The sequence below is a fragment of the Orcinus orca genome, chromosome 10 (genome assembly GCF_937001465.1).
Source record: "Orcinus orca chromosome 10, mOrcOrc1.1, whole genome shotgun sequence".
NCBI lineage: Eukaryota > Metazoa > Chordata > Mammalia > Artiodactyla > Delphinidae > Orcinus > Orcinus orca.
In genome coordinates this window covers 73,973,855-73,994,931 of record NC_064568.1, presented here as the reverse complement: position 1 = coordinate 73,994,931, position 21,077 = coordinate 73,973,855, and the positions used below count along the sequence as shown (strand labels likewise).

General features: G+C 53.7%; 3 protein-coding genes and 1 long non-coding RNA gene across 10 annotated transcripts in view; 2 read left to right on the top strand and 2 right to left on the bottom strand.

Moving 5' to 3' along the window:
* PTK7 (protein tyrosine kinase 7 (inactive)) overlaps positions 1-3,808 on the bottom strand; it is a 60,039-nt gene extending 56,231 nt beyond the window's left edge. For both annotated transcript variants that reach the window (XM_004267570.4, XM_049693666.1), the window contains exon 1: positions 3,673-3,808. In XM_004267570.4, coding sequence (XP_004267618.1) covers positions 3,673-3,751 — 79 coding nt within the window. In that variant the 5' untranslated portion in view covers positions 3,752-3,808. The remainder of the gene's footprint in view (positions 1-3,672) is intronic.
* A 374-nt stretch (positions 3,809-4,182) lies between these two features.
* LOC117200598 (uncharacterized) lies at positions 4,183-5,919 on the top strand. Its single transcript, XR_004482211.2, has 2 exons — positions 4,183-4,764; positions 5,188-5,919. It is a non-coding gene; the product is annotated as an uncharacterized LOC117200598 (long non-coding RNA).
* Positions 5,160-17,363, bottom strand: KLC4 (kinesin light chain 4). 6 transcript variants are annotated; one of them, XM_033423994.2, is made up of 17 exons: positions 17,282-17,351; positions 16,801-16,948; positions 15,394-15,675; positions 14,161-14,391; positions 12,435-12,516; positions 11,640-11,850; positions 11,102-11,189; positions 9,752-9,853; positions 9,333-9,506; positions 8,919-9,018; positions 8,667-8,719; positions 8,383-8,453; positions 8,093-8,201; positions 7,356-7,496; positions 6,939-7,054; positions 6,505-6,568; positions 5,160-5,633 (listed from the first exon to the last, which is right to left on the bottom strand). In XM_033423994.2, exons 3-17 carry the CDS (start codon positions 15,649-15,651, stop codon positions 5,583-5,585), a joined length of 1,851 nt encoding a protein of 616 aa, XP_033279885.1. In that variant the 5' UTR covers positions 15,652-15,675; positions 16,801-16,948; positions 17,282-17,351; the 3' UTR covers positions 5,160-5,582. The 6 variants fall into 6 exon arrangements, with proteins under 6 accessions (XP_033279885.1, XP_033279882.1, XP_033279883.1 ...); XM_033423991.2 differs by lacking the exon at positions 17,282-17,351 and adding an exon at positions 16,372-16,456 and having other exon boundaries at positions 16,801-17,273; XM_033423992.2 differs by lacking the exon at positions 17,282-17,351 and adding an exon at positions 16,372-16,451 and having other exon boundaries at positions 16,801-17,273.
* A 146-nt stretch (positions 17,364-17,509) lies between these two features.
* Positions 17,510-21,070, top strand: MRPL2 (mitochondrial ribosomal protein L2). Its single transcript, XM_004267578.4, has 7 exons — positions 17,510-17,706; positions 18,830-18,998; positions 19,558-19,699; positions 19,809-19,924; positions 20,001-20,111; positions 20,390-20,463; positions 20,822-21,070. The coding sequence occupies exons 1-7, from the start codon at positions 17,611-17,613 to the stop codon at positions 21,032-21,034; spliced, it is 921 nt and encodes a 306-aa protein (XP_004267626.1). The 5' UTR covers positions 17,510-17,610; the 3' UTR covers positions 21,035-21,070.
* The last annotated feature ends 7 nt before the right edge of the window (positions 21,071-21,077 follow it).

Sequence of the window (21,077 nt, the reverse complement as noted above, 5' to 3'; positions counted from 1 at the left end):
GGGGGCTACTCTTCGTTGCGGTGCACGGGCTTCTCATTGCAGTGGCTTCTCTTGTTGCCGAGCACGGGCTCTAAGCACGCGGGTTCAGTAGTTGTGGCTGCGGGCTCTAGAGCACAGGCTCAGTAGTTGTGGCGCACGGGCTTAGTCGCTCCGCGGCATGTGGGATCTTCCCGGAGCAGGGCTCAAACTTGTGTCTCCTGCATTGGCAGGCGGATTCTTAACCACTGCGCCACCAGGGAAGTCCCTGGCCCTCGTTCTGAGTGGCAAAGTTGTAGATAATCTAGGCCCCTATATAGCTCATGGTGGTTAAGCTGTGGCCTTTCCAGGCAGGTCAGCTCCATATGCAGAGGTGGATGCCCATGCCTAGCACTCTTTGAGAAAGCCAGAAGCCCTGCCACATCAAAACTCAGAAAACCGCCGCAGAGGACAGACAGCCCAGAGACAGGGAAGGAAGATCTGGTCCCTTGACTGGGTCACAGTAGAACAGGCACAAGGAGAGGGGACAGGCAACCCCAACCCAGAGAAGTGGGAAAGGGCACAAAAGACCCCCCCACTGCCTAGCAGGCAAAGGGGCTGTTTACCTTTGCCATTGGTCACTCTGCCCTGTACCCAAATGCTTTTCACTTTTTAATAAACCTAGATAAGGATCTACTATAAATAAGATACCACCATAATAAATTCTACAGTAAGTTAAATCCCTTCAGTAAGTTAAAATCCAAGTGGGGCAAAAATATGGAAGATGGCCTAAGAGTCCAGAGGTTCTCCAGGCATCCACCTTCTGGTAGGAGAGATGGGACAGCTTCAGGAAGGAAGTGGAGGTGGGGCTGGGCAAAAGAGATGGGGAAGGCGGCATATACCAGGAGACCGGCCAGAGAGAAAAGAAAGGTCTGCGAAACCCCCTATGTTTTAGGGGATGGGAAAGAGACTAGCTGGGCTGGAATGGAGGGTTCCAGTGAGTGGAACACGTTTATTGTTGGGGGTGACTGTCAAGCTGGAAAGGTATGCTGGCAGCACACCACCAGAGAGGGAAGAACAAGAAAGGGGCCCTTTATATACTTCATTACATTTGATCCTGAGCACAACTCCAGGAAGTAAGTCCCTTTACAGAGGAGGCAAACTGTGAGGTGAAGAAATCTGCCAGGGCCTGTCAAAGAACCTCGAGTTGCTGTTTTGGCAAACGCTTCGTCCCGATGGCCTGGGCTCTCTCCACCACTCAGCCCTGCTCTGAACACCAGGAGTCTGACTAGATCGTCTGGCAAGGGATGAGCAGAAATTACTGTAGCCCTCCCGCCATACTTCCCAACATCTGAGAAAGCCCATCACTGATAAAAGGGCTGAATTACAGGCTGCGGAAGCCATCTCAGGACGTGACAATTCCATTTCCCCAAAGAAACAAGATCCTGGAGGAAAGAACCCAGAGTCGGGGGTGGGAAGAGGGATGGGTGGTGACCCCAACCAACGACTCCAGCGGTGAGGCGAAGAATCCCAGGTTCCAAACGTCAAGCCCTCTCCGCCTCCTCCACCATGTTTATCACAACGGGGACCTCAAAGTTCGGAAAGTTCCTCAGCCATTTACAGCATAATTACCCAAACTTCAAAATGGCCTAATCCACAAACCTAGCCGGCCTAGGTCCCCTACTCCTGCCTTATTAGCAGCGGGGTCTCACTACAAATCCAGCTAATTACACAATGAGATGGAAAAATCTACCGTTTTCTATTGAAAAATCATCGCCCGCTGAAGTCATGCCATCCAGGGGTGGGTTGAGCCCCCGGATTTCACCAGAAGACAGACAGCAAGCGCCTCAGCCTCGATTGAAACTGTTTACAGCGCATGGGCAGGTTCCACACTAAGACACATCTGATGGGACTGATTTAAGGCTCTCATTAAAATGTTCCTTTGTTGAGCACAAGACATCTCCCCACCCCCAGAGGAGATTCCAGACCTCCAGTCCCCAGCCCTCAGCCTGCCCTAACTCCCCCCACCAGAACCCACCCCTTCGCTAAACGCCAGTCACCGGATTAACATCGCTGAACATCAGAGTCGTCTTCTCACGGAAGGAATTTAGGAATTTAGCATTTGTTGAACAAGAGCCCCGTCTCCACCAGAATCTTCCCCAGAACTCTAAACATCAGCAGCGAGGGCAGCCATAGCTGGCACCCCACACACCAAAACCCAAACAGCCTGCAGACCTAGGAAGCCTGTGAGCTTGGGCTACCGGCCCATATGGCTGGGCCCCCTATGCTGGCTGTGCAAAAAACTTCCATACTTCCTCCCGGAGCAGATGTGGGTTCTGCCGTGAGCATTACCACCCCACACATCAGAAGGAACACGGGGCACACCAGAAACACCTCCTCCGAATCCCAGGAACTTGTTCTTACTTCTCGGTCCTGGGTTACAATTACCTCTCCTTTTACAACTAGGGGTGTGGGAGATGTTCCATTCCATCAGCACCAAACCCCTCAACAGCTGGCAGGCCAGGGAGATGTCAGAAAAGGCAATTCTCTACCCCCACCCTCCCCATGGCCACTCTTCAAAAGAGGAGGAAAGTGATAAGCTTGGACCAGGTCTCTTGGGCAGAGTTGCCCCAGAGAGGGCTGCTGCCAGGATCATCACCAAAGATCGTGGGTTTTGGAAGGGGGCACGGGGTGCGAGGGGCATACTTCCAGTCCAGAGTGTTTGGGGTGTGCGGGTAGCTTGGGGCTTTCCTCTAAAGCACTTCAGCACCTCGGTGGTGACTCTCAGGTGTGACCAAGCCAGGAAATAAAGCGAGGGGAGGGTTCGGGTCCAGTCTGCCCTAGAGATAGGGGCCACACCCTCATCAAAATGCTGAGGCCCTCCAAGAAGACGGAATGAACTCTTTTTGCCTTTCTGCCCGTAGAAAGAGAGATTTTCTTTCCTTGCTGGGAAGAGAGAGGATGGAAATCCAGGAAGGAGCAGAACCAACCCCGTCCGCACCTTTGCAGGCCGGCCATGCCCGATTTTGGCAGCGGCCTTCACACATGAGTCACCGAGACAGCCTGGGACTCTCAGCTCCCAGATCCGACCCTGGGAGGGAGTGGGCTCAGGGCTGGGGCCGGGAGCTGGAGGAGATGGGACGGACCCTCACTCTTCTTTCCCTTCTTCCGCCCTCACCAGCAGGGCCGTCTGGGTCCCAGCCTGGCCCAGGAACTTGGAGGAGGGAAGCCGGGAGCGTCGGGCCGGCATAGGTAACAAAGCTCCGCGCTCCGCGCGCCGGTCGGTCCCGCATCCGGCCACAGGCCGGCCTCCCTCACCTAGGCTGAGCCTGCCGGGGGGACTCCATCTCCCCCACCCTCAGCCACCGCGCTGCACCCCCTAAGTGGGGGGGCGGCGCCGTTTCTCCCCCGCAAAGAAACGCCCCACTGGAGCCCGGGAGCCGGCAACTCCCGGCAGTTCCCGAGCAAACTCTCGGTTCGGGCAGGGAAAACTCCGGGGAGGCTGGAAACGCGTCCTCGCGGGCGCGGGGACGAGAGGGGCCCGGCCGAGTAAGCGGGGGCTTCGCCATCTCCCGGCCGCCGGGACCTCGTCCCCCGCCCAGCGAGCCCCTGCCCTACGCCCGTGTGTCTCCCCTGCTCCAGTTGTCCAAGCCCACCTCCACGGCGCCCCCTTTGGCCCTAGGGGCTCCCGCGCTCCCCCAGCTCGCCGGGACTCACCGCCCAGCAGCGGCAGCAGCAGGACACTGAGCAGAGGCAGCCGGCGAGGGCTGCTCGGGGTTCCGCGCGCGGCTCCCATCCCGGCGGGCCCGGGAAAGGGGGCGGGCGGGCGGGCGCACGGCGGGCTAGCGGTCAGCGCTCCCCGGCGGGCCCAGGAGGCCGAGCGCACCGGAGCGCGGGTACCGCTGCAGCAGCCGCAACCAGAGTCAGAGCCCGAGGCGTCCCGAGCTGGAGCCGCGCGCGCCCGGTACCTCCGTGCGAGCCGTCGCGCGCCGCCGCCGTCGCCGCCGCCGCCGCCGCCAAGCCCCGCCCCGCGACGCCCCCTCGACGCCCCCCTCCCCGCCGTTGTGGGGAGGAGCTCCTACTTGGGGGAGGGGTCTGGAGACGGATGGGGGACAGAGAGAAGGAGGCCCCGGGGGAGTGTGGGGACCTGAGAGAGATAGGGGAGCGGATGCTGTGCCTACCACCTAGTGTGCAGGGACTCAGGGGACCTAAAGTGACTTTTGTGATTCCGTGGCTCCTGGGGAAGATCGTGGTTTCTGGGCTTTCCTGAGGGCTGTGACCAACAGTTCCCCCAAATTCTCCGCGTGGGAGGGGAAAGGGTGGGTTCTGGCTCACTTCTCAGCAACCTGAAATCCGGAGGGAGATCCAGAATAGAAGGGTGTCCTTGGTGTCCCCAAGCAAGGTAAACTGGAGATACTGTGGCGCCCCAGGAGAGAAGTAGCCTGGAGAAGTGGAGGACCAGTGCATGGCTGGGGTCTGGTTTGGCTCTGGACCAATCTGAACCCAAAGGTAGAGAGAGACTGGGCTCTCTGAACACCAGGCTGAAGGCTGTTAAACTGACAGATTCATCCCAAGTCCATCTCCAGGCAGTCTGGGCTGTGTCAGGGCATGGCCAAGTCTCCAGCTGTGGGGAGGCCCAGTACAGCCCTTGTTCCAGGCGCCCCCCACCCCCAGCGCCACCACCCCCACATTCTTTCTTTGTTGTGAAAGCAGCAAGGGGTGTAGGAGGCGGGTCAGGAGGAGTCAAGCTTTGGAAGATGGGCCCCAGCTGCTGCTGGGCCTCCAGGATATGCCGAGAGGGTATGGATAGTAAGTGCCTCATCCCCCTCTGGCTCCAGAGGGCCCCCCAGGCCTGCTTAGACCTCCCTTCCCCCAAGCAGCTGGGAGGAGGAGGGGCCACCACAGAGGGCCTCACAGGCCAGGAGCAGTGGCGCCAGGACTCCAGGGTCCTGCCACATGGCCGCCACATGTCCCTGACAACGCAGTCCACAGCACCTTCTCCTTGGGTTGTGGGCCTCCCCCCATCCCCCAGACGCCTGCCTGCAGGCCCTGCTGGAGAGGATACAAACAGGGGAAGGAAGAGAGGAGAGATCCAAGAAGCAACATTCCTCCTATTGCCCCATCCATCACTGCCCCTCACCCTTCTGTGAGGGGCCCCAACACCACCCTTGCTTCCTACCCTCTTCAGTTAGGACTCAAGTGGCTGAATGGTTACCTGATTCTTTTATTTAGGTAAAGTGAAATACACGGACCTGAAGTGAGGCAGCAGAGGGAACAAGAGAGGCCAGGGCAAGGCAGGTTGGCTGGCCAGCCCCAAACCCTCTGACAGAAAAGCCAGCTGCAGGCTGCATCTCTGAGGTGCAGACCCGCTCCTTACCCACTCTGGGGCCCCTAGTAGTAGAGCTAGCTACTCTAGAGGATCACAGGGTGGGGAGAGGATGTCCTGAGGGTCCTTCCTGAGGGGGATTCCTGAGGAGGGAGCTGAGACCCTAAGGGCAGCAGCAATCTTCTGGTTAACTGCTCCCCCTTCACTGTCCCACCTTGGGGCTGGAAGAGCCAGGAGCAATAGGGAATGCTGTGAGGACTGTGTGGGGGACCCAGCAGACCTGGGGGGGGTGGGATGAATGTCAGCTGCTTGAAGAGAGGTCCATACTGCTGGCACTGAGGCCTCGGGAGACCTGAAATAGACAATAGCATGCCATCAGCCCAGGGACCTCAGCCTCCCAAAGACTGTCCCCTGGAGTCTTATCCATCTCACGGCTGCAGTCTCTCTCTGGACCTAGGATGGCGCCTGTAACCTCAACCCCAAGCTCTGGGCTTTGTTTAGTCTTTGCTACGATTTCCCAGAAGGCCACAATCTGGTGGAGAAAATACCTGGAAGAACCACATGAATATTGGCATATACTTTGAATGTGTTGATACAGGTGGTCGTTTCCCATTAAAATGTCATTGCTACTTCTTTAACAGAGACTCATTTCTTGTTATATAACTTGTACAGTCTTTATACGATCTCCACAATATCATGATGTAAAAGTGCTTCGGGGTAACCTTATAGAGACTAATTCTCATCAATACATCCTTTGCATAATTTCTCACTGACATCGCTAATGAAATAAAGCAGAGAACTCTTCTCCAAAAAAAAAAAAAAAAAAAAAGTCATTGCTGTTTTCTCAAATGGAGATGAGTTAATGCTTTTTTTTTCTTTTTCCCTTCTCATCTACTGCTGAGTCCCCAAGGTGAGGAGTACGGTGGCTATAGGAGGAGAGCAATTAGTATCCCCAAATCATTCCTGAATTATTCATAATTCCAAAGTACCCATTTAGAGAACATTCATTCCTGTTCCCCTCCTGATTAATTTATCTGCTACTATCTCTGGCCCGAAACTGTCCCTTGGCAGTCACCACCCCAACAAGCTGCTTGATTCCTGTCTGCCCACCTCCAATTCCCTGGCAAAGCCTTCATCCCAGATGACTCTCGACTCTCCCCTCTCCCCACTGGGCTTATCCTTTCTTTCTCACCCACCAATACGCTCACGAGCACTGCTCTCACCTGGAGGGGTGCTGCACTTGGTTGGTTCAGATAGTTCAAGGAGGCTGCCCGCTTCATGTTGCTGCTACAATGGAAAAGAAAGAATCGAGGCCTCTTCGCTTCCCATGGGTGGCCCTAACGCTTGGGACTCTTGGGCACCACCACACACACTCAGATCATTGCCTCCCCACCATCTGACCCCGCCCCCGCCCCCCCCCCCTCCCCCGCACACATACACGCACTCTCTTGTCTTCATCAGTCACCAGCATCTTCTCAGGTACTGTTGTCCCCACACTGGGGCACCCATTTTTCCCACACTCTCTCTCCACAGCCACCCCAGTGACCTCCTCCATGTTTCTCTCCAAGATTCTTCTCCTCCAGAGGTGAGGGGCCAAGCGGAGTTGGAGGCCAGGGCTCACCTGCCCACTCTGCCGTATCTCAGTCCCAGTGTGTACCTGGAGGGCCGGGGCTCGGTCCCCTGGAGCTTCCTCACCAGGAGTTCGCTGCTTCTACGAAGCACATCTCGGATCTTGCCCAGAGAGCCGCTCCTCTGCAGGGCCCCACTGCCATCCTGGCAGAGAGGGATGGGGAACAGAAGCTAAAGGGGTCCCAGGCAGACTGGCCTCTGAGTCTACTCCTGCCATTTATTCTGCACACCTCCCCCTCCCCCCAAAAGCCCAGCGACTGAAAACAAGAGCCTGGTCAACAGCTGGCTTGCAGAGAGACCCCTGAGAGGGATGGGCTAACTGAACTGGGATGGCGACAACATCCCCTCCGACACGCACATCCTACACGCATCCTACAGGCTCAGAGCCTCTCACCACCACCAGCAGGAGAGGCAGGAGAGATCAAGGGGCGACGATCAGACTTACCCCTGACCACTCCACAGCCACTGAGGCATCTTCACCTCCCTCGAATTTCACACTGCCACCAAGGCCCTCCTGGGAGGTCCTTCCACTGTCACCCTCCCCAAGCAGCTCAGCCACCTTGGTCTGGCTGATAGGGTCAGTGCCCTGGAAGGAAAAGGAAGGAGCTGGGACTTCCCACTTCTGAACTCCTCAGGATGGGGCTTCCAAACTTTTTCTCACCATCAGCCGCAACAAAGAAAACATTTTTCTTTGAGACTTCCCAGTACACACATACTGGAAAGGAGACACTCACCTTTTCTATTTGCAATGCGTTCCTACATAAAGATACACATCCATCTTTAGCCGAGGCCCACACTGAACTGATTTCAGGACCCACTGAGTCAAGACCCTCAACTTGAGAAACTCCGATTCAGGGCTCCCCTCAACCACAACCCTCTCACCCACACTGCCTGTGCCCCGCCTCAGAAGATTCTTCACATTATCAAAAGGCAGGGCTTCCCATAATAGTCCCATTTAGTGACGTGAACCTTGAACTTGGAGTCCTGACCACAAAGGGCAGGTAGGGGGTAAGAACACACTTAAAAAACAACCACGGTCACAAAAGAGTCTCACCTGCCTGTCCTGTCTTCCTCCTCAGCCTCTCCTCTTACCCTTCAGAAAGTCACAAGCAGCCTAAGTGGTCCTCCATCCTGTCCCCAGGGCCCTACCTTGCAGACCTCCTTCCCCTCTTGGTCTCTGACCTGTTTCCGGGAACGCAGGGCACATTCCTCCAGGGTCTCAGCTGCCTCCAGCTTTCCCTGGCGCCTGTACAGAGCTCCGAGGTTTCTCAGGGTCGTGTTTACTGTGGGGCTGTGACAGGGGAGACCAGGGAAGGAAAAGAAGATGGACTCAGAAAACAAGCAGGAGAGAGAGGGAGCAGAGCTAAGGCAGAGGGAAGGTCCAAGGGAAGAAGGGGAAGGTCCAGGAAGCCGGAAGCCGGGCTTGGATGGAGGGCATCGGAGGCCAAGCCGGCTGCTCACCCACAGCTCACCTGCTCACTTTGCAGGCCTTGTACCAGCCTCCATACTCGGCGTAGGGCGTACTGCCCTCACGGTGCCGGCTCTGCAGGAGGACAGAGGGGGAGGTGAAGCCAGAGATGAGAGTACCGAGACGCTTGGGTACAAGCTGGCACAGGGCCGGGGTGCAAGCTGGGCTGGGGAAGGCACCATGCACCTGGGGCTGGTGCTTGGATGGGAAATGAGGAGCTGGGCTGGGTCAGGAGTAAGTCAGAGGCCCTGGTAGCCTCGGGCTCCCCAGGCTGGGCCCCCCACTCACTTTGCTCATTTCCTCCCGCTCCTCTGCATGCATCCAGATGGGCTTGTGGTCGTCTGGGGGTGATACATGGGATGGGGTGGCGCGGTTAGAGAACGGAGCTGGACAGTACGGGGGAGCCAGGACCCAGAGGCCGACAGGGCTGGACTAAAGGGGTCTGGCTCCCCCTTGGGAACCACTGTGGTCAACCCCCCAACCTTTGGTCTGCATTTCCTTTCCTCCCTGCAGCTCCCTGCCCAAGCCCTCACCACTCACCATCCACAGACCCAAACTCCTGCACATGGGCACGGGTCAGGATCTCTTTGTAGAGTGTCTCAGCCTCAGCATACTTCCCTTGTTTCAGGTAACAGGAAGCCTGGGGGCAGGAAGGCAAAAACACAGGAGCAAGAGGTAGAGATAAGGTCTTGGCCAGGCCTGGGATTTCCACTTCTTGGTCTCTTTATGACTTTCCCCAGAGATCCACCTCACACCTCTTTGTCTAGCTGCAGGGTCCAGGGTGTTCCCACTCCACTCCACTCCCAAGAGGCTATGGAACTTCTGCCTTCCCATGGGAAGGAAGCAGACCCCTCAGCCCCAAAGGCAGCCCCAGAGCTGGGCACAAAGGCGATGAGGTCAGTGTACCAGACTATGATGCTTCCCCTTCCCTCCTCCCACCGCCTTTGCCCTCACCAGGTTGTTCTTGGTCCGGGCTACGTTAGGGTTGTCCGGCCCCAGCTGCCCCTCGTAGATGGCCAGTGCCCGCCGGTAATAGCGCTCCACAGCCTCATACTTGCCCTGGTTTTGGCACAACAGGGCCAGGTTGTTCAGCTGCTTTGCCACATCTGGGTGGTTGGTGCCCAGGACCTGGAGGAGTACAAAGGACAGACAGATGGCTGTGACTATGTGTGTGCTTGTGTGTGTGTGCGTGTGCATGTGTGTGTGTGTGCACGTGCCCATGCAGGGAGCAGGGGGAAGGGAATGATGGAACAGGGAATAAGGCAGAGATGGGGGGTGAGACGAAAAGAAGTGAGGGGCAAGGGTAGATCAGAAGAGAGATGGTGGACGAGGGGTCACCGCAACAGGGAAGAACAGGCAGAGGGCACAGGCACCTTTTCTCGAATCTCCAGGGCCCGCTGGCACAGCGGCTCCGCCTCCTTGTATTTGCCCCTCTTGCCATAGAGCACAGCCAGATTGTTGAGTGTGGCAGCCACCTAGGAAGACAGGCCTGCCCCCATCAGAAACTGGATGCAAAGGACCTTGAACAGCAGGGCCACACACTGCACAACGCCCAGACAAGTGGACTCTGCCACCTGAACCAGAAGCGGCGGAAGGGAAAGTACTGACCCCCGTGGCTCTGAGGTTCTCCATGGGGGTGGTATCACCCTCTAAATAGACTTTTAGACATTTCTGGAGGCAGGGTATTTTTGGTTGCCATAAATATTGGGGGCCTTTGGGGAGGCAAGGATGCTACAGATGTACTGCCTATGTGGGACAGCTCAGGCAACTTTTGAATGTCCTGCCAGACTTTCAAACACTGAATATAAGCTTTGATGCTTGGTGGGATATCAAGACAGGAGTTATGTTTTCTGAGATACATCATCCCTGACTATCACACGTCATAACACAGGGAATTCTTTTCCCAAAGTCAGCTCAGGCATCTTTTGAATGTCCTGCCAGACTTTCAAACGCTGAATGTAAGCTTTGATGCTCGGTGGGATATCAAGACAGGAGTTATGTTTTCTGAGATACATCATCCCTGCCTATCATGCGTCATAACACAGGGAATTCTTTTTCCACAGTCAGCTCATTTTCAAAAATATCTTATTTCTCATTGTCTCCACTTTGACAAATCTAGCATTTGTCTTGGCATGCTATCCCTACTTAAGGTTATTTCTCTCTCTCTCTCTTATCACAGACAAATAAATCTGGTCCATTATTACTTATTCTAACACTGGATTTTAATCTTGCATGCGCCAATTCTTCTGCTCTGTCATTTTTCTAATATGTACTTTTACGTAGAATGACTTACTGGTTTTACTTCTTCTAAATCTAAAGTTATTCAGTCATTATATATCAGACTACTACATTATGTCTTCTAGCATTGTTGTACTCAACACAACTGTTATTGTTTTGCATTTTCATCTTACTGTAATGTATTATACATTTTATTATAAATTACCTTCCTTGTTTCTCTTTTATATTAATAGGGTATCATTCAACTTTTGAGGAAATTATACGGGTAGGTTGGTTACATTATCTACGAGTTAAGTTTTAGGAAAATATTCATTATAAGAAGGAGTCATTGGGTCTCAGAGAGTTGAGACCACTGGGATCAGCAGACAGTGCCTGGGAGAAATGAGTCTTCATGCCTCCCTCTTGAGAAGCCCCAGGGAGTGGGCTGAGGGAAGCAGATGAACAAGCTGAGAGAGCACAGGGGAAGGAGGGCAAGGAATACTGACAGCAGGGTGGTCCCGGCCCAAGGTGCTCTCCCGGATGCTGAGGGCATCATTCAGCAGGAGGGCAGCTTCCTTATACTTATTCTGGTCCCTGTAAGAGGACAAAAGTGGCAAGGGGTTAGCCCGAACTCTGGCCCTAAGCCATCTCCTTACTTCCTTCCCTTTGGGACAATTGAGGTACATTTAGGGATTGGGGCCCCCCCATGAGGAGACAGGAAGCCTGGTGGGAGCAGTGAGAGGGGTTCACTGACACACGCTGAGAGTTGCCATGCCCAGAGAAGGCCATAAGGCATAAGATGCAAGAGACAGAAACAGAGAAGGAGACCCTCCCCAGAGGAGAGATGAGAGAAGCAAAAAACCTGAGGGATGAGTATTCTCTGAGGTCAAGGGCTCAGGTATGAAAGAATAAGAGTCTGGTATAGAAGAAAGCCCCCAGGTGGGAGGGAGAAGAGGTTCCCTGTGGAGAGGAGGAATGAGAGCCAAAGGCGGATCAAGGCGGGAACGTGGAGGCAGGTTCGTGCGAGGAGGACGCCGTACTCACCGATACACCAGAGCCAGGATGTTGAGCATAGTGGCCACGTCGGGGTGGCCGCGGCCGGACGTGCGCTCCAGGTCCTCCAGTGCCTGCTTGCAGAGTGGCACAGCTACCTCATAGCGACCCTGGGCTGCATACTGGATCACCAAGTTGTGCAGTGTCCGCAACCTTGCCGGGATCTCATAGCCACTGTGCTGGGCACCCGGGCCACGGGCCACTACACCGTCGCAGAAAAAGACAGGAGACTTCCTCAGATGACGCTGCCTCTCCCTTTGCTGTCTGCCCTCCCCACCCCACTCCAAGACTTGTTCCGTGCCTGTGCCTACCCCCCACCAGGCTCCCTGCATAGACCTGCCTCAGCTGCTACTCTTTTGACCATTCCCTTGCCCCGTGCCCATCACAATCCCATTTGTTCACCCATTCATTCAACAAACTACTCAATAAGCATGAGGGATGGGCTGCCAGGGATACAAAGTTAAGAAAGACCTGGTCCTTTCCCTTGAGGAGCTCATACTCTTCCCCTCCAGGGTCACTCTTCCACTCGACTGTGAGCTCCTTACTGGCAAGACCTGTGTCATGCTCATCTTCGTCTCCCTGGTGCCCAGCACAGTGCCTGACACAGGCTAAGTGCTTAATACATGTTGATGAATAAGGGGGAAGCTGAGGAAATCAAAGTACTGGTCCCTGGCCCATCTCCAGAGGAAGTGGAAAACCTATTCCTGGATGGTGAGCATCCTGTGTTCAGGGTAGGCCACAGCTGCGACCAGCCTCCTGACGCCCCTCCTTCACCCTCCAACTCACAGCCATTGCTGGGGTCCTCTTCCTCCTCATTGGGGAAGAGGTCATCCAGGGAATCCTTGGAGGCATCACCTTCCTTCTCCTCCTGGAAGGGAAGAAGCAGCATGTCTGGGCCAAGATAGCCTCAGCAGCCTCTTCAAGCCCCCTCTAAACCATGAAATCATTGACAGGTGGGGCCTAGTCCCTTGTTCATGTCCCTGCCGCTGGGAAGGCCAGCATCTGTCCCACCAAGCTTAGGCCTCTCTTGTTCATAAAAAATGAGAGATGGGGACTTCCCTGGCGGTCCAGTGTTTAAGACGCCGTGCTTCCACTGCAGGGGGCACGGGTACGATCCCTGGTCCAGGAACTAAGATGCCGCATGCCGCACGGCACAGCCCAAAAAACAAAAAATAACAACGAAACAAAAACAAGAGATGCTTCGGCCAAAATGTCATGACTTTCCCTTCCTTCACATCCAGAGAGCTTCCTTCCTTCCTAACCACCCTCACCCTCCACCTCTCTCCCCCTCAACTCTTGTAATTATAGTCCCGTGTTGATCCCTGTGCGTTTACACTGATTACATGTCTGTCCTGTCTCTCCTGAGGGCAGGAGTGTGTCCTACTTATTGACACGTACCCAAAGTGTCTAGCTCAGCCTGACACCCTTATCTGCCACCACTAACTCTGTATGTAGTGCCCAATCCTCACTGAATAACCTTTCACACCAGGCAAAAATGCTTCACCCCACCAGGCACTGCAGCCTTGTACAAACACTTTCAACTCTCCTGCCCAGATTCACCAGTGTGTCCCATACAAATCATCCCACTTTCCCTGAGTCAGACCACCTTTCCAGCCCTGGCGCCTTATGTATGAATCTATCTCACACACACACACACACACACACACACACACAGACACACACACACAGACACACACACACACACAGGTCTAGAAAGTTCCTCCCTCTCCCTCATAGATGACCAACATCCATCCCAATTCCTAAACCAAATAAATAAATAAATAAAATAAAATTTTAAAAATCCAACCTAAATCTTGCCCATCCCTGTTCCCCGCCTCTTCTGTGAATCTTTCAGACCATTCCAGCCCCCAGGAACCTACCTCCTTGGGACCCTCCCACACTGACTGAACCACTCCTCCAGCACTGGGCACTTCCCGTTTGTGTTGTCACATACGTGTTCTCACATGTAAGCCTTGTTCCTACAGCTACACTATAAGCTCAAGAAGGCAGAAACTCTCTTTTGTAGTTCCTTACATCTACCTGCCACACATCTTCTTGCATTGCCTAAGGCACAGAGATATACAAATGCCTGTTGAGTGAGGGTTAAATTCCACACATTTTGAGAGCAAATTTTAGGACTTGCTCAACTGGGCTGTGCTTTCCCTAATTGCAGAGCTCAGGATTCTGAACTGGAATTGTCCAAATGCCTATCTGTCCCCCTCAAAAAAACCTATTATTGTCAGAGCAGGAACCCTGCCTTGTTTACTTTGCATCCCCAACAGAGTGCACTGCGCCTGACATAGAGTAGTCATTTGATCAAATGTTGACTGAATGAGTGACTCTTGTTTCTCCCTTGCTGTCATCTGGAGTTGGTGTCAGGACCTGAATTCTGCCAGGTGGGGGCAGGCTGGGCAGGGCTGCTGGCCCTTATGGGTGATGGAGCAATTGCCCACATGTCTGTGGTGACTCCCAGCTGTCCGCCCCCCAGCCAGCCTCGCCTGCACATGCTCACCGCGGTGTGCCCATCCTCGTCATACTGACGCAGCTGTCCCAGGAACTCTAGGTGCTTCTTTTCCTCCTCCAGCTGAGCCACGGCCTGTTCGCTGCGCTGCAGCCGCTGCTGGGTGCCCGCCAGCTCGTCCCGGAGCCACTGGTTCTCCTGGCACAGCCGCCGGACCTGAGCCCGCAGCTTCTGTTTCTCCGACTCCACTGTGCTCAGGTGGTTGGCCAAAGCCAGCATCACCTAGGTGGGCAATCCTGTGAGCGCCGGGCTCTGGATAGGAGTGTTGAGGGATAGGCGGGAGAGAAGCCGGCAAGACTGGCAGGGGCCAGGAAGAAGGGGTGGGTAGTGATGACTCTACCTTCAAAACATACCCTGAATCCAATTTCTCACCACCTCCAGAGCTACCGCCCTGGGCCAAGCCACCATCAAGTCCCACCTGGATTATGAGAATTGCCTCCTCACTGGCCTCCCTGTTTCTGCCCTTGTTCCCCTAGAGTCTGGTCTCAACCCTGCAGCCAAATGATCCTTTTAAAATGTTAAACCACATCACTTCTCCACTCAAAACATTCCAATAGCTTCCGTCTCACTCAAAGTGGAAGCCAAGTCCTTACAATGGTCTACAGTTCCACAGGATCTGTCCCCTGCCTCCACCACCTCTCCAACTTCATTTTCTATTTTGCTTGCCCTCGTTCACTGTCCTGCAGCCACACTGGCCTCTCAGTGAACTCATCGGGAAGGCTCCAGGTCGGGGCCTTTGCACTTGCTGTCCACTCTGTTTAGGATGCTCTTCCCCCATTTACTGTATGACTCATTCCCTCATCTTCAAATCTTTGCTCAAATGGTGCCTTTTCAATGAGGCTTTTATTGACCACCCTATCTCAAACTGTATCCTCTCCCCATACGCCCCAGTCCCCTTCCTTGCTTTATTTTTATCCTTTTACTCTTAATAGTTATCATTGTGGCATACTCAATCACTTAGTTATTCATGTATTGTCTGCCTCCCCCAGCTAGAATGTAAGCTCCAAGATGGCAAAGGTTTATGGCTGTTCTTGTTCAGTGATGTGTCTCTAGTGTCCAGGAGAGTAGTGCCTAGCACATGGTAGAAGCTTAATACATATTTACGGGGTGAATGAATGCAAGCAATTACTAGGACAAGGGGATCCCGAGTGACCTCAAAGCCCTAATCAGACAACTGCTCCTCCATCTACCCTGGGCCACGTGGCACCACCTCCTCCCCCTCACCTGGGCCTCACTCAGCCCCAGCTCGATGTTTTCCATGGAACGGCGCAGCTGCCGGGCCTTCTCATGCACCAGCCCTTCTTCATGGCCTCCCTGCTGCAGACACTCGATGGTTTGGGAGAGGCTTTGCAGCACAGCCTGGTGTTCACTGTGGAGGGCCTCCAGCCCTTGGCTCACCAGACGAGTGCTCCCCAGGATCTCCTCCTGGCTGAGCCGGTGCCCTGCAGGCTCATCCCGCTGTCCCAATACCAGCCCCGACATCCTGGCTGGGGGACCTTGCCCGGGCTACAGAGAAACAACAGAGCTCAGGCGGGGTAAAGATTGGAAAGAGTGGCTGAGTGCCTTGGGCGGGAGGGATCCAGATGAAGGGACGAGAACCAGTAGGGGGGGACCCTGTGGTTTAATTGGAGAGAGAGAGTGACCAGTGGGGAGGCAGCCTGTGATGACACTAGACACAAACTAAGGTCGTGGGAAAGAGAGAGGGAGACAAATTGACTTGAACGAAAAACTGTAGAAAGAACAAAGGTGCTGAGAAGTAGCAGAGGGATTTAGAACTAAGGAACACAATAGAAGAGGAGCTGGAGAGAGAGCTTGGGTTAGGAAAAGGAATCAAGAGAGGAGAGACAGCACTACAGGGAACACAGAGGGTGTCTGAGAGAGCTGCAAAGGGAATGGAGTTAAAGCAGACCAGAGGTATGCAGAAAATAGTGCAGAGTTTTCAAAAAAGGAGAAGGAATAGTTTTCAAAGTTAAACCAAGAAAGAGAGGGAGAAGAAAAGGAGAGGAGCCTTCATCACAAGACCCAGATGAGAGGGGCCTAGAGGCTCAAAGTCTTCAGGTTGCATCACCCACGGGGCTAAGCCCAGCATCTCCAAACCTGGTCAGCTCTGCCTCTTTCCCCACTAGCCTGAAACCCCAGGTCTCAGGCAGTCTTCCTACTTCCTCAAAAGGGCCTTGTTTCTCATCTTTGAAGTTTTCTTACCTGTATATAGCCCTTGGTTGTGGTGTTCAGGCAGGAGCTCAGAGGAAACTCTGTTCAAACAGCCAGGAACTCAGAAGGATCTGCCCTGCCCAAAGTCCAGAAGCCCAGAGTTCCCACCCCTTCTCTCACCACTTCACAGCCACCCACAGGACCTGGCATGGAGCCCCACCCAGGACAAACGCCCTCCCTCCCCTGCCTACAGGTCTTCAAGGACTACCAATGTCCCTCCTCCTTCCCCAAGCCAACCTCCCACCCCAAGCCTGGGGAGCTATTTTCTCCCAAGAAGGGAGTGAGATTTGATCTGAGACCTGCGGCAAGGGGCGTGTCTGGGAAAGGGTGAGGAGGAAGACCTGGTCACTCCTAACCCAGTCATTTCTATGGTTTTGTGTCTATCATGATCACATACTAACAGGCTCTGAAAGGAGTCACCTTAGGGTACCTCCCAGACGCCCGATGATGCAGGGAAGAACGGCAAGTCTGCTGAGCGGCTGCGGGATCACAGGGAAACGCGGCGCTGGGAGCTGGTCTCCCGGGCCTGGGAATGCGGTGGAGAAGTGTCCCAGGCTGTCGACCTGCCCTGAGGCCCAGGGTGGGGATAGAGTGAGATGGGCAGAGGTGACGGGAGGTGGTGCGGATGGACGGCCGAGGTCCGCGTCACGGACGAGGACACGGGACTGTCAATCCCGAGGTCACTGAGTCAGTCCGTAGCGCAGGGGGCGGGGCAGGCCGTCTGTCCCTCTGTCTAGACGCCGAGGGGCGGGAAGAATCGCGGGGGGGGGCGGAGTTTTTAAGGCTGACTGGAGTTGTGTAAGTTCGGTCGGAGGGGCTTATTTGTTCATTTGTCTGGGAGTGCAGGAAAGAGGTAGCGGGACTTCAACTCTCAGCCCCAGAGGTACCCTCAAAGACTCACCCGCAGTCCGTCGGTCTGGCTGCCGCTCTTGCCGGTACTGCGCCTTTAAATCCATCATGGCTGCCGCTCGAGGCAATTGTTTTGACGGCTCCAAGGGGCGGGGCCTGTTCCACAGTCACGCGACCTAAGAGCCAGCAGGGGATTGGCTCTACCGCGAGCAGGGAGCCTAAGAGGTGTGTGTCCAGCTTTGTCTCGGGTTCTCTGACTGCCTCTTTTTACGTCATTAAGGAGCGACAGAACGGGGACCTGTTAGAGTCATCCAGTAGCACCAGACGGCCTGGCTACAGGTAATGGTGGCGTGCTGAGCCCAGCCGAGCCTGGCCCAACTCATGGCCCTGCGGGCACTGACCCGCGCTCTTGGCTCTCTGAGCCTGACGCCCCGGATTGCAGCCGTCCCCGGCCCAAGCCTGCTCCTGGCCACCCAGGTAATCCACCTTACCCGGGAATGTGGCTGTTTCCGTTCGGGCAGCCGGAGAGGGGGCTCCAGGAGAAGCGAGGTGGGGGATGTGAGTCTGGTTAGGAGTCACGCCGGCCTGTGACCTTGGATAAGTCACTCTCAACCTCAGCTTTCTCCTCTGTAAGTGTTGCTATCTCACAGGGTCCCTGGATTCCTCAGACAAGATACTGGAGGTGAAAGTGCTTTACAGACAAATGTACAGGTTTCAATAATAATTAACATTTATTGTCTCTCATAAGCCAAGCATAAGTAATAGACGTTTTAAATAAATGAATTCCTTTCAATCACTTTACAAATTAGTTATTATATTCCCATTTTACATATGAGAAAACATCAGTAGTCGAAGGTCATACACCAACCATTGGAGCTAGGTAATCTGGCTTCAAAGCCTAGGCTCCTTAACCATTATTATAACCATTAAGGATGAGTTACTACTGAGATTAGAGAATTCAGGGCAAGATACCAAGAATAGGAGCCTAACATGAAGATATCTCAAGGTTCCTAGCGGGCGACTGGTGAGTTACAGAAAAGAGAAGTTAAGTCTTACCTCCCCGGACCTTTCAGACTTATGGTAGAGTTTGGCAGATGCATACTTAAAATTCAAAACCAAACCAGCCTGGGAATTCAGCAGGGAACAAGACATAAATGATCTCTCCCCTCCATTCATATCTGAAAAACTCTCAGAAACATGCAGCAAAATGGGCAGAAGGTATTGATGCCAATGGTGGTACATGGGTGTATGGAAGTTACCAGCCCTGGAGAAGGGAGTTGTTTAGGGAAGGAAAAGTTTCTTAGAGAAGAGTTTTGAGCCAAATTTGGAAGAAGATGCACCAAGGGGAGAACATTCCATTGAAGAAATACTTGAGAGGTGAGAGGATCAGATGAGGAGAGGTAAACAACACACATACACCTAGATGAACATTCCGAACTGGTATTTGTGCAAGCTGTGATGGGTGGAGTTTTTGGATAGCTGGTCTGGGACTTCCAGGAGGAAGGAGGCTACAAGCTAAACTTTGTGCCCTCTCCCTTGGTTCTCTGAAGCTTTTCCTTCAATTAGCTTTCAAGTGAAAGAGATTTCTGTTTATCTCTAGGTGACAAACAATGTCCTCCTTCCGCTGCCCTCTCCCTCGATGTTGCTTCCCTGCCGCCCAGTCCTTACCTCTGTGGCCCTTAGTGCTAAGTTTGTGTCCTGGAAGAGTCGTACCAAGTATACCGTTATGCCAGTGAAGATGAGGAAGTCTGGGGGCCGAAACCACACAGGTGGGAGCAAGGACAAGAAGATTTCAGCAGTAAAGGGCAAAAACATGGTAGGATCCTAGGCCTGTATTTTGATACAGGCAGAGGAATGTAATTAAAAAGCATTTATTGGACTCCTTCTGCATGTAGTATGTGTGTAAGAGTGAGAGAGTAGAATACAAAGCAATAAACAAGTGGTCTGTGCTTCTAAAGATAATGTAGGTAGTTGAAGAAAACTGGACATACTCAGGAAGTTATATGACATTTCTCTTCACACCCTTCAAAAATTGACAATAGTTGAAATTGAACACGAGTTACATGGCTCTCAGTAAACTTACTGAATTCAGTAATTTGTAGAGATTTTATCTGGATGTTTTATACAATTTCAATATCATAATTATGTTTTTACCAAGCTCCATGTAGGTGTTCACCCTGACCCCATTGTGCTGTGCAAATTTTTATCATTTTCTGCTTGTGTCATAATGTTGGGGAGCGCTGCTCTCTGCCTAGGATGGGTCTGTTCCCAATGCTGGGAACTGACTCGTCTGACTGGGGTCATGTCCCTGCACTGTCCTGACCACAGGCCGAATCCAAGTGCACGGTATTGGTGGGGGCCACAAGCAACGTTATCGAATGATTGACTTTCTGCGGTTCCGGCCTGAGCAGCAATCCAAGCCAGGACCCTTTGAGGAGAAGGTCATCACTGTCCGCTATGATCCCTGTAGGCAAGTTTGGGATGTGAGGTGGTGATATGGCTGAATGACTGCTCTGTGGCTTTTCAGGAGATGTGAGGCTGCCTAGATGGTCTGCTTACCTGTGCCTCACTCTGAACAGGTCAGCAGACATAGCTCTGGTTGCTGGGGGCAACCGGAAACGCTGGATCATTGCCACAGAAAACATGCAAGCTGGAGATACAATCCTGAACTCTGACCACATAGGCCGAATGGCAGGTGAGAGATGGCTGCCAGATGTGTGTGGCCTGGGAGGCTGCAAGGGTTCTGGTGCTGATGAAATTCTGTCTTTTAGTTGCTGCTCGGGAAGGGGATGCATACCCTCTTGGGGCCTTGCCAGTGGGGACCCTCATCAACAATGTGGAGAGTGAGCCAGGCCGGGGGGCCCAGTATATCCGAGCCGCAGGTATGAAGAAAGGAGCTGCTTGGGATCTTACAGTTTGGAAGGCCAAGGGGTACCTGAGGTTGCAACTCTCTGAACCCATGGGCCCACATCTGGTCCAATGGCAGAGAAAAAGAAGGAAAAACAAGGCTGAAGAGGTGCTTGTGTTTTGACCTAAAACCTTACATGCATCCTGCTTCAGTGTTTCTCCTCCTCAGAGTGTGTGGGGTGTGGCCCCTTGGAAATCTGCCCCCCACCTCCTGCTCTGTGGAGGGTTGCAAAGCTGTTTCTCCCTTTCCCAGGGAGCTGTGGTGTGCTGCTACGGAAGGTGAATGGGACAGCCATCATCCAGCTGCCCTCTAAGAGGCAGATGCAGGTGTGTGTGGGGTGCAGGTGGGAGGGATCAGCGAGGGAGGAATTTTTGGAATGTACCTAACCTGTCCAGGATAGCTCCCAGGTGTTTTATGTTGAGAACTGCCTCGAGCTGGGTCTTTCCTTTTCTGCCATGTGACTAGGCGTGCCTTGTCAGGCTGGCACCATGATGGAGTAGGGGACAGTGCCTTCTGTTTTCAACTACTGTAGGACTTGCACTCAGGTTCAATTATGTTGTGCTTTCCCCCTCTCCTCTCCTTTCTCTCCTTGAGTGTAAGAAGTCTCCCAAGAGTCCATGCCCTCAACAATGTCAGGCTCTTTCCCCCCACGGTGCATTCCCCTCCATCTGCTTTCTCTGTCAGGTGCTGGAAACGTGCATAGCAACAGTGGGCCGAGTATCCAACGTTGATCATAACAAACGGGTCATCGGCAAAGCTGGGCGGAACCGCTGGCTGGGAAAGAGGCCCAACAGTGGGCGATGGCACCGCAAGGGGGGCTGGGCTGGCCGAAAGATCCGGCCACTGCCCCCCATGAAGAGTTACGTGAAGCTGCCCTCAGCTGCTGCCCAAAGCTGATATCCCTGGACTCTAATAAAATGGCCCCCATTTTTATCTGTTT

What these genes read in the sequence shown, in the direction of transcription:
- KLC4 (XM_033423993.2), bottom strand. Translation starts at nt 15,651, where the DNA reads ATGTCGGGGCTGGTATTGGGACAGCGGGATGAGCCTGCAGGGCACCGG. An exon ending in TGGGGCTGAGTGAGGCCCAG is followed by an intron (nt 14,392 to 15,393) that starts GTGAGGGGGAGG and finishes TTGCCCACCTAG; the next exon opens with GTGATGCTGGCTTTGGCCAA. An exon ending in AGAGGACCCCAGCAATGGCT is followed by an intron (nt 11,851 to 12,434) that starts GTGAGTTGGAGG and finishes GCGACGGTGTAG; the next exon opens with TGGCCCGTGGCCCGGGTGCC.
- MRPL2 (XM_004267578.4), top strand. Translation starts at nt 17,611, where the DNA reads ATGGCCCTGCGGGCACTGACCCGCGCTCTTGGCTCTCTGAGCCTGACG. An exon ending in CCAGTATATCCGAGCCGCAG is followed by an intron (nt 20,112 to 20,389) that starts GTATGAAGAAAG and finishes TCCCTTTCCCAG; the next exon opens with GGAGCTGTGGTGTGCTGCTA. An exon ending in CCTCTAAGAGGCAGATGCAG is followed by an intron (nt 20,464 to 20,821) that starts GTGTGTGTGGGG and finishes TTTCTCTGTCAG; the next exon opens with GTGCTGGAAACGTGCATAGC.